At 37.3% G+C, this 15,438-nt stretch overlaps 2 protein-coding genes across 5 annotated transcripts; both read left to right on the top strand.

Moving 5' to 3' along the window:
* Positions 1–396: 396 nt before the first annotated feature.
* LOC18011855 (membrane protein of ER body 2) lies at positions 397–2,943 on the top strand. 2 transcript variants are annotated; one of them, XM_024150945.1, is made up of 6 exons: positions 397–786; positions 991–1,572; positions 1,672–1,725; positions 1,825–1,989; positions 2,124–2,185; positions 2,273–2,943. In XM_024150945.1, exons 1-6 carry the CDS (start codon positions 579–581, stop codon positions 2,735–2,737), a joined length of 1,536 nt encoding a protein of 511 aa, XP_024006713.1. In that variant the 5' UTR covers positions 397–578; the 3' UTR covers positions 2,738–2,943. The 2 variants fall into 2 exon arrangements, with proteins under 2 accessions (XP_024006713.1, XP_006394683.1); XM_006394621.2 differs by having other exon boundaries at positions 399–786; positions 1,816–1,989; positions 2,273–2,942.
* Positions 2,944–3,368: 425 nt separating this feature from the next.
* Positions 3,369–15,170, top strand: LOC18011562. 3 transcript variants are annotated; one of them, XM_024150943.1, is made up of 39 exons: positions 3,369–3,471; positions 3,881–4,105; positions 4,975–5,310; positions 5,440–5,472; positions 5,560–5,646; positions 5,965–6,029; positions 6,105–6,188; positions 6,397–6,469; positions 6,649–6,704; positions 6,783–6,891; positions 6,977–7,045; positions 7,456–7,491; positions 7,575–7,625; positions 7,794–7,914; positions 8,273–8,328; positions 8,406–8,534; positions 8,653–8,731; positions 8,825–8,859; positions 8,931–9,012; positions 9,090–9,272; positions 9,376–9,534; positions 9,629–9,650; positions 9,720–9,834; positions 9,927–10,043; positions 10,202–10,552; positions 10,709–10,812; positions 10,914–11,091; positions 11,237–11,345; positions 11,635–11,729; positions 11,812–11,910; positions 12,083–12,149; positions 12,247–12,332; positions 12,480–12,761; positions 12,899–13,135; positions 13,281–13,395; positions 13,689–13,905; positions 13,995–14,159; positions 14,261–14,584; positions 14,738–15,170. In XM_024150943.1, exons 3-39 carry the CDS (start codon positions 4,975–4,977, stop codon positions 14,958–14,960), a joined length of 4,749 nt encoding a protein of 1,582 aa, XP_024006711.1. In that variant the 5' UTR covers positions 3,369–3,471; positions 3,881–4,105; the 3' UTR covers positions 14,961–15,170. The 3 variants fall into 3 exon arrangements, with proteins under 3 accessions (XP_024006711.1, XP_006394682.1, XP_024006712.1); XM_006394620.2 differs by having other exon boundaries at positions 7,405–7,491; XM_024150944.1 differs by lacking the exons at positions 3,369–3,471; positions 3,881–4,105; positions 4,975–5,310; ... (13 more) ...; positions 8,653–8,731; positions 8,825–8,859 and having other exon boundaries at positions 8,945–9,012; positions 9,940–10,043.
* The last annotated feature ends 268 nt before the right edge of the window (positions 15,171–15,438 follow it).

The raw sequence follows: 15,438 nt of genomic DNA, 5'->3' as shown, positions 1-15,438 counted from the left end.
ACGTTTTGAATATGTTTTTCATAATTAGTTAATTACCAACTAACTGTAACGTTGGGTGCACCACCCTGTTTGTTATCGAGTTGACCATACATCCTAAGGTTTTTTTATTTGTCTTTGGATTCATGAATTTATGCGACTAATCAATATTTTGGAACTAGATTGTGTAAATTCAATGTTTATAACACTATTTCTGAAATTGAGGAATATTAACCCTGTAATAAAGTTAAAATAACAAAATAATCCCAACAAAAAATGGCTAGAGTTGCATATGGAGAGGAAGGAACTTAGTTAACTTTGACTCTCTCTCTAATACCAAAATCCCAAAAATAAGTAGTTTGATGTTATTCGTTGTAGATAAGTAAAGTCACAAATATTTAACGCCTCGTGCTTCCCTCGTGGATATAGTTTATTGCATATATATATAAGATAAGATGATTCGAGTAGACAAATAAAAAGGCACAAATGTGTATATTTCAGCCCAAAAAAAAGTCGCAAATCTGAAATCTTCCTCATATCTCAAAATCTTTGGTAGTTCTTAACGAAATACAGAACAGTTGCATCGGTTTCATTACGTCTATATGGAAAAATTGGACCGACCAGTTAATGGAGACTGGTTTGGTGAGAGTGAAATTGTTGATGCAGATTTATTGGTGAATCTTCTCGAGGCCTATAGATTTGGTAAAGACAATGTTCCCGCCGGTAAAATTCGATTCAAGGCGGAGGTGACGGCGCCGCCTGACAACACCACCGAGATGCAGGGTGAAGAGGACGATGATGGATCTCAAGGTAAAGTCAACTTATCAGTTTATTTCATTTTTTTTTTTTTTTTGGCTATGATGGTAGTTGACTAGTTGGTGTAAGCATAATTTCTTCAATATCCAATTGCGTCTGCTACTTTTAGAAAATCTCAAATTACCCCCAATTCTTTAACCGGACACAATCTTGCATAACCCGGTAGACCAATCGCTCGTTTATTTCTGGTCTGAATAGGTCTCGTAGGAAACACGTCTGTTCATGAAAGCATGTCATCTGTATCTTCCAATTCAGATCCAATAATTCTGGATACTACGAGCGAAACCGGTTCAGATAATGAACCCGGTTCAAACGAAGAAAGCGGTAATAGTTGGTTAGAGTCGAACTCCACAAACTTACCAAATGCAGAGAACGAAAGGCAACGGAGCACTGAAGAAGGTGAGGTAGAAGAAGAATGTGAGATAGAAGAAGAAAAAGAAGCAAACAGCGAGAGATCATCATCAGAGCCGGAAGAGAAGTCAGACCTAGAGAAGTTGCTTGCGATACAAGAAAACTACGAGCTTTACTGTCCAAGCTGTAGCTCGTGTATCACCAGAAAGGTGATTCTCAAGAAAAAGAAACATGAGAAGCTAGGTGATTTGTCTGCGAACCTGAAATCTGATGTGCATGTCGTTAATGAATCAAGCGAAATCGAGGAGATCGAACCACCGGTTAAGGTTCATGTCCCTGAGACTCGTAATAAGAATGATGATCAAGAAGACAAAAAGGAGGGTTTTATTTTCACTTGCTTGGCCTGTCTAAAGCACTTCCTCCGTTCAGGTGAATCAAACTGTTTCCAAACAGGTTTCATTTCAAATTATTCTCTTTGAATTTTCTTGATTTTCGAATTTTACCTGGGTTCTTGATTCTAAATTTCAGGAGTCAGGATCTTACAACTTGATTATGTCAGGGAAAAACCGGTTGATGAGCCAGGTACGTTATAGTGAATTTAAAGAAGAACATTAAAGTTACATCCAATTCTTTCGACAAAAACACCACACTATCTACATTTATACATTGTAGCACAATTAGAGGCGAGTAAGAGTAGTAGCACCACTGAACCACCGGCTCAAAATAAACCGGACGGAGAAAGATTAGCCATTGAGTTACTGAAGAGCACCGTCTACGGCGGTCTCTCCGAGACCATCACTAGCCTCGGCGTTGTATCTTCCGCCTCTGCCGCCGGATCCTCCACCGGTATGTCACCAGTCAACGCTATTTGTGTTTCTTTTATTATTTAGCAAAAAGATGCAAGATTAGTTTATTGGCTAATAATCTCATTAGTGCTTAATCTAAATGATAGCTGATATATGAAATTTTGATTGTTACAGAGAATATCTTGGCTCTTGCGGTAGCAAATTTGGCCGGTGGGCTCATCGTCCTTGCTCAAAACGTAATTAACGACTCGAAGCCCTTAATAACGTTTTACAAACTGCTTAAGCGGTTTCTTGATTTAACCGGTTCCGGTTTATCCTTGCAGCTTCAAGATCTAAGAAACAGTTCAGAGCAAGAAAAAGATCGGTACGAGGAACTTTTGGGGAGACGTGCTAATATCCGGATGCATATTTTAGTTGCGGTATTGTCTTACATTTTCTTTGGCCTAATTCCTCCATTGGTTTACGCATTTTCCTTCTACGAAACCGGAATCAAGAACTACAAGCTCGTCTCGGTTTTCTCCGTCTCTCTGGTTTGCGTGATTCTGCTCGGTATGGTCAAGGTCTATGTCCGAAAACCCCCCAACTTACGTGAACCGCCTAAATCATATCTCAAATCAGCGGCTTATTATACGTCAGTTGTAGTTGCCTCTTCCGGAATTACATACGTTGTCGGAGATATCGTGGGAGGATATATCGGGAAGCTCGGTTGGTTTAGTTTAGACCAGATCGGTTTGACTTCAACATTTGACAGAACTAAAACAGAGGAATACCGGTTTACTAACATTTAATGTAGTGAAAGGAGGAGAGAAATCATGAACCGGTGAGAGAAGCGTTGTAATTAATCACTAAATCTATTTTTCTTTCTTTTGGGCTATGCAAAGCGGACTTTGCAAAAAAGTTAAAACCGATGCCATCCTTTGAATAAAGGTCTTTCTTTTTTGAGGTTTTTAGTTGATATTGGAGGTAACACTTTGAGTTTAGTTTGAGTGTATACTTACTTACTACTACGTGTACAGCAATGTTAAGCTTTATATTTAGATGGTTCATAAGAGCATTTTGTTCCTTCGTTCCATTAAAAACGTTAACACCGTTAGAAATTTGGTTAACAGCTGGATTTGTTTTTATTTGCTTTACATTACTACTTTTTGGAAAATTGAAGATATTTTGATCAGTTCAATACATACATTACTGCATGGAAGAAATGTCAGATTTATAATAACGATTATACGCGTGTAAGCATTTACTTAAAAACAGAACCAAATTGAGTGGTAGATGTAAATGTAAATAGTATGTTTTGGGTAATGATGTGCCAAATACTACAAAACAAGAATTGTGATATGACGTGTATAATAATTGTATTGGAGTGGAAAAAAGAAGAAGTGCGTGTGCCCGAAGCTTTTGCCCTCTCTCTCTCTCTCTCAGTCTCTTCTTCTTCTCTCATAACGTTTCTCTGTCTTTTACTGGGAACAAACATTCTCACATTTTCTCACTCTGGGTTTTGAGAAACAGAGTCGATTGAAAGGTAAATGTCTCATTTTCACTCTAACATTTCTTCTGAATAAGGCTTTCAACAAAAAAAGAAAGAAAAAAAATCGATTTCTCGTTTTTTTTTTGTCTTCTCGTATTCCCTTTCACATATTTTGTTTTCTGCTGAACTTAAAAAGAAAAAACTTGGAAATTCTGTTTTCCTTTCAAAGTTTTGATTTCTGTTTTAAGGTATGCACTGAAAACTGTGTTCGGATTTTTTTCCTTTTTCTTTCCGGATTTCTCTTGCTGTAAACTTCTCGCGAAACAAATGATTTTGGATGATAGAAAATTAGAAATGTGTCTTTCATCTTCATCGCAATGGAGAAAATGATTGGCAAAAAGCTGAATTTTTTGTATTTTACAGCTTCCCCAAAAACAAAAACTGAACTTTTTTGGTAAAGCAGGGAAAACAAATCACTACAAAGTTATCGAAATCGTTGGGTATCCACATTTTTTTGGGCACAAGAAAGGTTTCTGATTTTGTGTTTCTTACTCTTCTTCGTTCTGATTCGCTATCATCATCATCTTCTTCTTCTTCTTCTTCTTCTTCTTCTGTTTTTTTTCCTGGTCAGATTTTGTGTACTGGGTATCTCGGAGAGAAATCAGTAGGTGAACCTAACTAGCCTAAGGTACTGTTCTCACTCTTTTCCTCTCTCTGGCGTCACTGGGTTTATCGGTAGATTTTGTATGTGACTTTTTCGAAGCTTGAATTGGTTTTGGGGTGTCTTAGGTTGGATGATATTCTAATAAATTATCCCAGGTATAATTGCAAATACCCAACTACTTCTATATCCTTGAATGGTAGTGTCTTTGTAAATTGTCTTTTTCTTCCTCGTTTTCACACCTCTCTTAGTTTAATTTGCTTGCTTTCTAGAAGAAGCTAATGCCTATCTTATTGGGTTATCGGTAAAGCTTGGATCTTTACCGACGTTATTTCCAATAGCACTTTTTCAGAATTTGACCTCTTACATTGTTATGTTAGTATTCAATTCTGTATACACGCTTTTATGTTTTAGACTTTTGATAGAAGTATGGAACTGTTTTTTTCTCTTTTTTATTTCTCAAAAAATTATGAATTCCTTCTCATATTCACGGAGATGGACAATGCGGTGTCCATCATTTCTCATTACGTAGGTGCTTGTATGTATACATGTAGCTTTTAATTACTTGTCTTATAAGCCAATAAATTGAATTAGTGTATGCCTTCCACAGTTCTTTTATATTTTAATCGATTAGAGGCAAGGATGAAAGTTTGTATTTTGGATGCAACACTTGTATTGCGATTCTAGTAGATTCTCTCTAATGAGTCATCAATAGCGATCTACCCATTCTTTAGCCATTTCATACAAGAGCATTAAATAGCTATGTGCCTATTTCCATTGCTGTACCTAGGAATCAATGATTTCCATGTTTAGGTTCCACTTTAATCCTGTTTGTGCTCGTACTATGTAATTTAAGACTATTCAGTTTCATGTTGAATTCTGTCTTCACATTTCAGATGAGCTCCAGGAGATTGGTCAAGAGAGCATTGATTCTAGATGATGATGAGGATGAGGATATGGTTTACAGCTTCAAGGTCCTATTACCTAACAGCACTAGTGTGCCCCTCACACTTACTAATCCAGATCCTGAGATGCCAATGGAGAGTTTTGTCAACCTGGTGAAGGAGGAGTACGATAAAGCAAGAAAAAATTGTGTGTTGATGTCTAAGAGGACAAGGGTTGATTGGAACTTGGGTCGAAAGTTTCATCTCGAGTCAAATGCTGGAAAGATGAAAGGAGTTGTTCGCTTTGCCGCGTTTAAGCCCAACTTGTGCCATATAATACGTCTGGATGTGAGTTTATTTTTTGTTCATAATATCTTTGTTTCATGAGAATAACTAGACAAAACTGAGAGAAGTCCCTGAATTATTTCTCTCTTCGTCTTCTGATGTTCTCTGTCTCAACTTCTACATCTGATTCAGGATGGTTCTAATATAACTTCCACCATGTATGAGGTCAGCATCACTGTTCTGAAACACATACACTTGCTATATATCTGTCTCCTTAGGTTGGTCTGTGATGGTTTACTCTTGGCTTTGCAGAACTTGTGGGATTTGACTCCTGACACTGATCTTCTAAAAGAACTACCTGAAAACTATAGCTTTGAGACAGCTCTTGCGGATCTAATCGTAAGTGTTTCAGTAAAATTACATTAAAAGATGGGACGCCTTATGGATCATATGTGTTCTGTGTTAGCATGTTCATATGGCTAAAGGACAGAAAGAAATCGAAAAGATATTTCATCTGCATTGTGTTTGCAACTAAAGTTATGGTTATCTAGGGATTCATGTTAGTCGTATCTGCTTGTTTGATTTCTGATATTAAACACATTGTGTTTCCCATTAAACATGACAAGTTTTCACATATAGCTTCACTTACTGTTTCATTACTAACATAATTTTTACACTTCCTCTAGAATCCTTAATTTTCTGTTGCCAAATTCACAGGACAATTCCTTGCAAGCTGTGTGGCCTTGTTCTGAAGATAGAAAAGGAGATCGAAGACTAATTAGGTTTGTACTTGTCATAAGAGGTTAGATGACCAAAATTGAGTGTGATGCTTCAATTCATGTGACTTTTTTATGCAGTGTGGATGTTTCTGGTGATCGGATTTCAGTCTTTGATACTGGGAGAGGAATGGACAGTAGTGAGGAAAATGCTATTGATAAATGGTGAGATTGTTCTTAATTTTATAAAGAAAACATGGAAGATATTGGTAATCTTTACGAATACTAGGGGCGGCTAATGGGTTATAATTATGAACGGAGAGAAAATTGTTCTATAGAACACAGAACATATAATGATATTAAATCAAGTTTGTTTGCTCAATTTGATACTCTGCTTAACTTGAACATTTTCACGTTTGTTTAAATTGTGCAGGGGAAAAATAGGGGGCTCATTACATAGATCTCAAAAAACCTCTGCTATTGGAGGCAAACCACCATACCTCAAAGTAATTTATTAGTCGCAAATAGCTTAGCTTCAATTTACATTTTCCCTTACAGTTTATACATTTTTTTCTGAAAAATATGTGATCGATAATTGAGCACCTTCGCTCAAAATATGTTAGCGTGGACTGTTCTTTCTGTATCTCTACCTGATCTGAAGAAGATTCACTCCTTTTCTATGTAGCCATTCTTCGGAATGTTTGGATATGGAGGTCCTTATGCTTGTATGTTCTTGGGAAGGTGCGACTTCTGCTTCTGTTTACCTAACCTATAATTTTCTGCATTATCGTGTTGCGTTTAAATTTCTTCCCTGGATAGACGTACTTTGGTGTCTTCCAAGACGAAGGAGTCCAAGAAAGTATTCACTCTACAGTACAAGAAAGAAGCCTTGATTGACAACCGGTCAATCTCGGGAAAACGCTGGAAGGTAATATGATTCATCATTTGTTAAATTTGGCTTTTTTCCGCTTGTCAATATTTCGTAAACACTAAATTCTGAACTTCTTGTATAGACTGATGGTGGCATGAGGGACCCGTCGGAGGAGGAAATGAAGTTATCGCCTCATGGAAGTTTCACTAAGGTTCACCTTTTTTTTAAAATACAGTCGAAAATATTATCAGAGATGCAGAAACAAATACAGTCGAAAATATTGTCGACTGAAAAACAGTTTTATTCATTGCTCCTTAACCTTTTGGATTCATTTTTGTTGTTGTGAGTAGTTCACTTTCTTTGAGAAAAACTTTTTTGTTTCTGAACTAGTTTGATTTCTAGAATTATAATGCTTTTCATCAAGGTTATGTTGATTGTTTGTTACCAATATTGTTCATCCTATATATCACCGTTTGATATTTAGCTTTTCACATTTTATTCTCGTAAAACTGCAGGCTGTGATATGTTATCAATTGCTAATCTGAAACTTCTACTCTATACTCTTTCTAGGTTGAGATATTTGAATCAGAATTTGACATCTCAAAAATATATCAACTCCAGTGCAGGCTTAAGGATATTTACTTTCCTTACATTCAGGTATTCTTAGGCTATCAATAATACAACTTGTCATAACACATGTTTATTGCACTGTTGTATTAATATGCTTTATCAACCTGTAGTGCGATGAACTCTCCAAAACTGGGAGGACTGAAAGGCCTGTAGAGTTTCAGGTTTGTCATTATTATCATTGGCTCAATAATTGTGTTCCTCGTGTGATATTACTAAGAGTATCGTTTGTAGCTAAATAACTATGTTTCAGGTTTGATATTATCATTCCAAGATAAATTACTCTTCAGTGTTCTTGATTATACTTGCCTGGTCCTCTTTCATTTTGCCAGGTCAATGGAGAAGATTTGGCTGAGATAACAGGTGGAGAGGTTGCGATTACTAACCTAAACTCCAAGGGTGAAGAATTTTCGTTTCAAATTCGATTCACTCTTACCAGTGAAAATCGAAAAGGTAAAAAACCTTTTGCAGATCATGATGTCTTCTATCAGTTAAGCTCCCGGCTGCTTCTGCTTCAGTAGTTGGTAGCAGCGTCTTTATTAAAAATAGTGTTGGTATCTTCCATCGAAGAGATGTCTTGTTTGCGGTGAATTGGAGACATTTCTAAAACCCAATTTAATGATACATGAGTCATAATTGTGTCTGTGGGCGGTAAACACATACGCTATTTTCTTACACTGGAATTCTTAGAGAGCCCATATCATGTGTGTGCAGAGAAACGCTGAAATGTGCTCCTAACAAAAGCAGGAAAATCGCAACCCCCTTATGTTTATCTCTTTGTTTGGAGTCTGACTATATAATTGTTTTCCAGGGAGACCTCAAGAGGCAAATGCTCGCCTTAAATTTGTTTATTTTCCTATCATTCAGGTATGACAATTTTTTCTGAAGAAGCAAACATTACCTTTGGTTACTTTCTTGAACTGAACACTTTGGAAGCTTTACAGGGAAAAGAAAGCATTGAGAAAATTTTGGAGGGATTAGAAGAAGAAGGATGCAAAGTTTCCGAAAGCTTCCAGACTTTTGGTCGAGTTTCAATAAGAAGGCTCGGTCGTCTACTTCCAGAAGTCCGTTGGGTTAGTCTTCTCTTGTCGCCATTTTTATACTAATTATGGTGTGGAATACGTGAAAGTTCTTGGAATGTGCTTGAAATAAGGTATACGACTTATTGCGTTTACCAATAACTATGTGTAGAATTCAATACCGTTTATGCAAAGAGGAACCAGAGCGTCTACTTTGCAGAAGTGTTGCCAAAGAGTAAAATGCTTTGTTGGTACGAAGTGCTCAATGCATAGTCAGTTGTATATGTACGGCTGCTTTATTATTTTTGTTTTATGAATTTAATGTACACTCTCCATGGTTGCAGATTTGGATGCTGGTTTTAGCCCAACGCCCTCCAAAGTGAGCTAAGCACTGTCCTAACTTAAGTATTCAGTACATTATTGTCTGATCATTGTACATGCTTTTTACAGACCGACCTTGCAAGCCAAAATCCCTTCTCAGTGGCTCTAAGAAATTTTTATAGTAAATTGACGGAGAAGGAGAAGGATACTGGTCAGTTTCTTAAAATCCTTTTGCAAATTTTCATCTTCTTCTGGTACTTGGATTCTAAGGAACTCTTGTTTTTACAGATGTCAAAATTGTGATTCACCGAGAAGGAAAAACACTTGGCATCACACAGCTGGAGCATACTTATCAAGAATGGGTTATGAAGATGCATGATACCCATGATGAAGAAGCTACATCGGGTGAAGATGACGCTATTCTTATAGTTGGATCATTGGATAAAAAAGCTCTATGCATTTTGCGTGATGGTATGTATTAGCTTTTCTTTAATGAATATTTTCTTTCCGTATTTTAAAGTTTATCTCCTTGTCTGAATTGGGTACTCATACTTCCATTGCTCTTGGGCTCTAGCTGTGAGGGTGCACAAGGTAATTACAAGAAAAGGATTGTCGTGGAAACGTGGTCAGAATATAAAGATTCTGAAAGGAGCTTGCGCTGGTGTTCACAATAATAATGTCTACGCTACCATCGACTATTTTCTAATAGAAGGGTTCGAGGACGAAGTAGGCGGTTAGTACCATATCCGCAGTCATTTAAACTACAAAGGGAACCATGTGTTGTACTCTCTGTGCTAAATCTCTCTTGTTATGTGTTTTCTGAGCAGGTGATACTCGGATTTTATGCAGGTGATTTTTTCCGTCTGATTAGTTCTGAACATTTATTGCTAGGTCTGTATCTTATAGCTTTAACTGTAGGCCTATCAATTGCCCTGAAAAGGAGGGATGCACACTTTCAATCATCGATGGAGTTTCGAGTCTGGAACTTCAGAAGTCTTTATCTCTACCGATCACTATAATCGATTCTGGAAAGGTCAATCACGTAACTATTTCCATCTCCTTTATTTTTATACTCTTCTTCTGCAAACAGCTAATGATTTTGATCTGAGAAATGTTTTTGTATAGTGCCTACCTGCAGATGCGGACGAATGGACTAACAAACTTGAGAAGCAACAGGAAAAGGCACCGTCAACAATTGATTTGCTCGCTGAGAGAGATTGCAAAGAATTGGACATTGATGGGGTAGGAAATTTAGTATAAACTATAGAGTATAGAGTCAGATTAAGTAATAGAGTTTGATATCAACTGCCTTTGCGTGCAAACATTGATAATGAGCAGTAAGCAATATTTCATTCAAGCTCATCACAGATATTAACGTTTTCTGTATTCATATGTTACAGGAATTACCAGTTGGTGATTCTGTGCGTGTTGGGCGAGCTCCCCCGCAACAGATTGTTGCAGTTGTCCGACCTGCATGCTTCACATCTCTAACACCGTCGAAGAAGATGGACCAGTCGAGGAAGTTGGACCAGAGACATATTGTTAAGATGGATGGGGAAGAAATGGTCATGGACGTAAAATTTCTAGACACAAATATGAAATCAAGTGATAAAACTGGTAAACATATGTGTTCGCAGCGCTTGTTTCCTACATCCCGTAAAGGGTTTAGTGGTCTTTACATCTTTTCGGTTGGGTCCAAGCTTCCGAACCTTTTCAACAAAGCTGGCACTTACAATTTCTCTTTCTCTATCGTAAGTAACTTTTGACGCCTTTCTCTTTTTGTATCTGAAAATATATTTTAAAGGATGATTCACTGAATTTAATCTAACAGTATTCCACCTCGCAGTTTTATCTGCCACTTGATTTTTCCGAGTAATAATGTAATTCTCCAAACACTTTACATTCAGGGAAACTCGATAAGGTGCAAGAAAACGGTGGTTGTTAGACCTTCTTCAAAGGCAGCAAAGTGGAAACTTGACGATAATCAGGAGTCCCTGCTGTGCAACGTTCGGTAAGACAGAAATGGCATATATTTTCATCAAACCTTTCTCACTCTCCTTCACGTTAAATCTTAGATTGTGGAATTTGGTCAATATAATTGCGTTTCTACAGGGTTGGTTCTTCTCTTCCACCTTTCCGAATTGCGTGCTTTGATGAGTATGAAAATCAGATACTGTTCACTTCTGTTCCAAGCCTGGAAGTTGAACTGAAAGCTAACCCTGGATTCCACCTCAAGATTGATAACATTGAGGCTAACCTGATAGATAGAGGATCAATTCTCAAAATTGAGGTATATTGGTATTTCCATGGTTAATGTAAAGCAAGAATATATACTATATACAGCTCGTAGTGTAGGCAGTTAAACATTACCATTCGAGGTGGTTATTGTTTTGGAGAAGTCTACATAATTTCGTGATTTTCTGAATCTAATGCAGAATATGCTTGTTGAGACTGATGAGTTAGACCAGATCAGACCAAATTATGAAGCAACCTTGGAGATACGCTCAATGGAAAAACCCTTTTCTGTTTCGGTCGCTTGTAAAGGTAAGCTTTAATTCTATAGTATTGATCTTCATAAGTCTTTCTGAAAAAGTTTGTATTAAAATTCACAAAAGACTCATTAGAGACGTATTCACACTTGAAACAATATGAAAGCGGGAGCTTTCTGTAATTTGTGCACCTTTTGTGGAACTGAGAAAATTTAAATTTACTGATAGTTATGAAACCAAGGAGTTGGTCTGTTCTCTGTATGTATTTATAAATATTGACATCGTAAGGACTTACAAAATGAACTAACAAAAATTGTAATATGTACAAATTTTTCTTGTTTCAGTGAATCCCGGGCCTCTGAACCGTGTTGCAGTGAATAATCCCCAGGCTTTGGAAAATTTGCTTCCCGGTTCAACTGTTGAAAATTTTATCCTGGAGGTATATTTTTATAAGTATATGCACGTTGTTATACAGTAATCACTTTTTCATCCAAATCAAGTTGACCATAATTTTCATGCAGATGTTCGATGGATACAATAACCATGTTGCAGAAGGGACCGATGTTCTGATACATATTGATGGCTATTGTATCGAACACTGGATGGGCGTCAACCGTAAGGTGTGAGAAGCTTACTCTAATAAATTATAGGATTCTCTGTTTAACTTGTTGAGTGAATCTTATCGTATACCGTTCTTGCCATTGTAACACTTTGTGGATGACGACTCAGTTTCTTAGATGATTTGGGTGTCCGTTTCAATTACTTTTTAAAGTTCGTTGACCATTTTGATAGGTTGATGGTCGTGGCTGCATTGATCTCTCTGGCATTCTCAAAGTCACAAAAGGCTATGGGCAGTCTGGTAACATGATCTCGACTTCATTTTCTATATTTATCTAGTGTCATTCCTTTTTACGATTGTTTTCTGATTGTGTAGTGTCTTTAATGGTTCTCTGCAGTCTCATTCTCTGTTATGTCTGGTAATGAAGAGATCTTCAGGAAAGAGTCTCAAATCGAGGAACGAGAGCTAAGGCTTGTAACAGAGGTAAATATTCTTTTGGTGAAGTGTGGGTTCTTTTCATTTATTTATTTTTGTTATGGTTTACTACCTTGCGGCCAAGCTTCTGTCAGGAACTTGTCTCTCTTCCTACAAACTTTGAATTCTCTTCCTGAATTTGTATGTTTCTATCAGCTACCTGTTTCATGTGCTGCTGGTTCGAATCTCGTAGACCTCATCTTCAAAGTGACGGATTCAGATGGTGATATGGATACTAGCATCCATCATGACGAAAAATTTGGGTGTTTCCACACCATGAGCATCGATTCAGATTCAAGAAACATGCAGAGTGGAATCAGATATGCCTTTGTCTACGGGTGTTGCAAAGTTCCTACTCTTTCCCTACCTGAGAACGAGGGTGTCTTTTCTTTCAGAGTGTTCCATTCTCGATATCCTGAGCTTCATGTGAATTTAAAGGTAGTTATTTGTGAATTGGGTTATATATTGCAACATGTATCTACCATAGGTAGAACTATTTTACTATTTCCTGATTTTCAGTTGATGCTCGTGTTAATTCACTTTTTCACACTGATTCTCTTGTATTCGGTAATCAGATTCCGCTAACGTCTGCTCCAACAGTTGAAAGAGATGAGTTTGGGTGTTCAACACCTTATTCAAGGACGACTACAACACCTCAATCAGGGATGGCTTCAACCACATATACAGGGTTGACTCCAACTCCCAATTTAGGGTTGGAACAAACTCCATGTTCACAGCTTGATGTTATGACCATATCGTCACTGGATCTCAGTAGCCAAACCGACATAGTTGATATAATGCAGTACACTGAGGTATCATCATCACAATTTAAGCCACAAATATTGATCTTATTTTTGTTTCATCTACCAAGAGCAATACAGTATGTAGAACGATCTAACATTTGTCTTTCACGTTCATCTTTACGGCGTATTTGAAAAATGCTCATCTCTCCTGCAGCGTTTAAAACAAAAAATCAGTATATACGGAGAACACCAAGTGGAAATCGAGGAGCGCCTAAAATATTTGGAGGCTGAACAAGAACAGGCTGAGCAAGAATTGACTACTTTGAACGGTAATTGTTATCTCAGTGAAGATTAGATATTGTTTATTTGACACTCTTTTCCTGAAATTTGATGGTCTATAATGGGGTTTGAAGCTGCATTGATGGTCCTTTTCACTTTCTGTTTTTTTTTCGTTTTTTTTAAAGACTACCCCTTTTATTTGGTGTCTAAAACATTGCCTACATCTTTAACTTTAGAAACAATTCAAACTTAATCATCGTTTCATTTTCAACAATTTTTTAACACAAAAGAATGGCGAATATAAACGGGCAATTCTCACCTTTTCATGTAAATTTCATCTCAGCTTCTCTGGAACCTATCAGTGCAGCGTTGCCAGAGTGCTTATCCACCAGAGAGTCACTGATGAGAGAAATAGAAGAAAAGCACCATGACACTGTAGCATCAGTTTTCTGTTCTTTGTACAGAAAGGCTCCGCCTCCGCAGTCTCTATTTCTGTCAAAGAAAGGAGTGTTTGGCATAGTAGCGCTTCTTGGGTCAGTTGCATCCACCTCACTAAGCAGGTGACATCAATTTCTAGCCACAGTTTTACTGATCACAGTGTCTACAGCTGGGGCAAATCTTCAATTTCTCAAGTTATTTGATATGACAGGGCATTATCTGTATATTTGGGGAAAGACACAATGCTTGCGTTGGTATGCAAATCATCGAAATTTGGACCGAATAGTGCTGATTACCTGAGGCTTCAATCTGAAGCAGCTAGTCTTGAACGAGCTATAACCAGTCCTCTGCTTATAATTTGTCTTGATGCAACCAGGTAATTTGGACTCTTCTTTTGCTTTTTTTTTTTGGATTTGTTGCTAATACTTAATGTTGCTTAGCCAAATGCTTTGTGGTGTTCTAATACAAAACATGCAGACCTTGGAGTAGTGGACTTGTGGAAAATGATCATCAGAGGAAATTAGCCATGGTTAACCCTTGCCATCCCAATGGAGATCCTATACCGGGTTTCGTCGGTTATGCTGTGAACATGATCGAGTTGGCTTCAGAGGAGCTGAATATACAAACAAAATCTGGTCACGGGCTAAGAGAGACGCTTTTCTATGGACTTTTTGGAGACTTACAAGTATACGAGACTGTAAAGGATCTTGAAGCAGCGCTTCCTTACATCAATAGTGGAAATGCTGTGTCCCTAGATGGTTGGATCTCCAAGGAAAACGGATATCTATACTCCGGATGCTGGTACGTTTGCTTTATCTTTATCCTTAGAACCATCTAAGTTATTAGGTATGGACTTTAAAGCTCGAGACTTGACTTGCAAACCTTCTAGATATTGTCTTTGGTTATTGTGACTGTTGAATGATCTTTGCTTCTTGTGTTTTTGGGTTGTCACAGCAAACCAGAAATTCACTTTCCGATAACAGTAACAGAGAAGGAAGAAAAGGCTTTGATTAAATTGGAAATAACAAGAGACAAGAAGAGAAAGGCGGAGAAGATGATAGTGGAAGAGAATGGTTCGTTGCGGAAGCTACATAAAAAGTTGAAGAAGACAACGAAAAAATACCAACATTTTGCAGCTATGACAGTCTCTCAGGACATAAGAAGATATGGAGATTAAGGTGATCGTTTTGGTGTTATAGGGGTCATTGATTTTAGTTCTGAAACTTGTTTCTTATTTCGGTTAGGGCTGGTCTGTTGTGAATATGATGATCTGCATTGTTTGGTTCAGTCTATATTTTCCCATGTTTATAAAAGCTTCTTTTTTTCAAAGCATGTTTGTTATTCGTATGCCTATTTTCATTTAATATTAAGCTACAAGGAAAGAAAAGTCGGCTCCATCCCACTTCTCTCATTTTTATCAAAAGATCTGTGTATTTTGGCACATATCGAGCGACTCAGTAAACTAACAAATTTCTTGGGTTTCTATGAATTTAGCAGAACGTAAGTGTAAATAGCAAAAGATTGGGAGCAATTCAATTAGTAACAAAAAAAATTTGGGTATCTACGTTAATAGCAAAAGATATTTGATATAAGTCAACAATCATCATCATGACTTATTGAAATAGTTTGCTTCTCTTGGGAAATCGAGCCCCAAT

The sequence above is a fragment of the Eutrema salsugineum genome, unplaced genomic scaffold (assembly GCF_000478725.1).
Source record: "Eutrema salsugineum unplaced genomic scaffold, Eutsalg1_0 scaffold_6, whole genome shotgun sequence".
Classification (NCBI taxonomy): domain Eukaryota; kingdom Viridiplantae; phylum Streptophyta; class Magnoliopsida; order Brassicales; family Brassicaceae; genus Eutrema; species Eutrema salsugineum.
This window is presented reverse-complemented; position numbering and strand designations above follow the sequence as displayed.

Bases quoted from the DNA above. Each gene is read 5' to 3' on its own strand.
- LOC18011855 (XM_006394621.2), top strand. From the start codon at position 579: ATGGAAAAATTGGACCGACCAGTTAATGGAGACTGGTTTGGTGAGAGT. The intron at 1,573-1,671 runs GTGAATCAAACT...TCTAAATTTCAG, and splicing joins AAAGCACTTCCTCCGTTCAG to GAGTCAGGATCTTACAACTT. The intron at 1,990-2,123 runs GTATGTCACCAG...TGATTGTTACAG, and splicing joins TGCCGCCGGATCCTCCACCG to AGAATATCTTGGCTCTTGCG.
- LOC18011562 (XM_006394620.2), top strand. From the start codon at position 4,975: ATGAGCTCCAGGAGATTGGTCAAGAGAGCATTGATTCTAGATGATGAT. The intron at 7,492-7,574 runs GTATTCTTAGGC...ATCAACCTGTAG, and splicing joins TTTACTTTCCTTACATTCAG to TGCGATGAACTCTCCAAAAC. The intron at 12,333-12,479 runs GTAAATATTCTT...TGTTTCTATCAG, and splicing joins AGCTAAGGCTTGTAACAGAG to CTACCTGTTTCATGTGCTGC.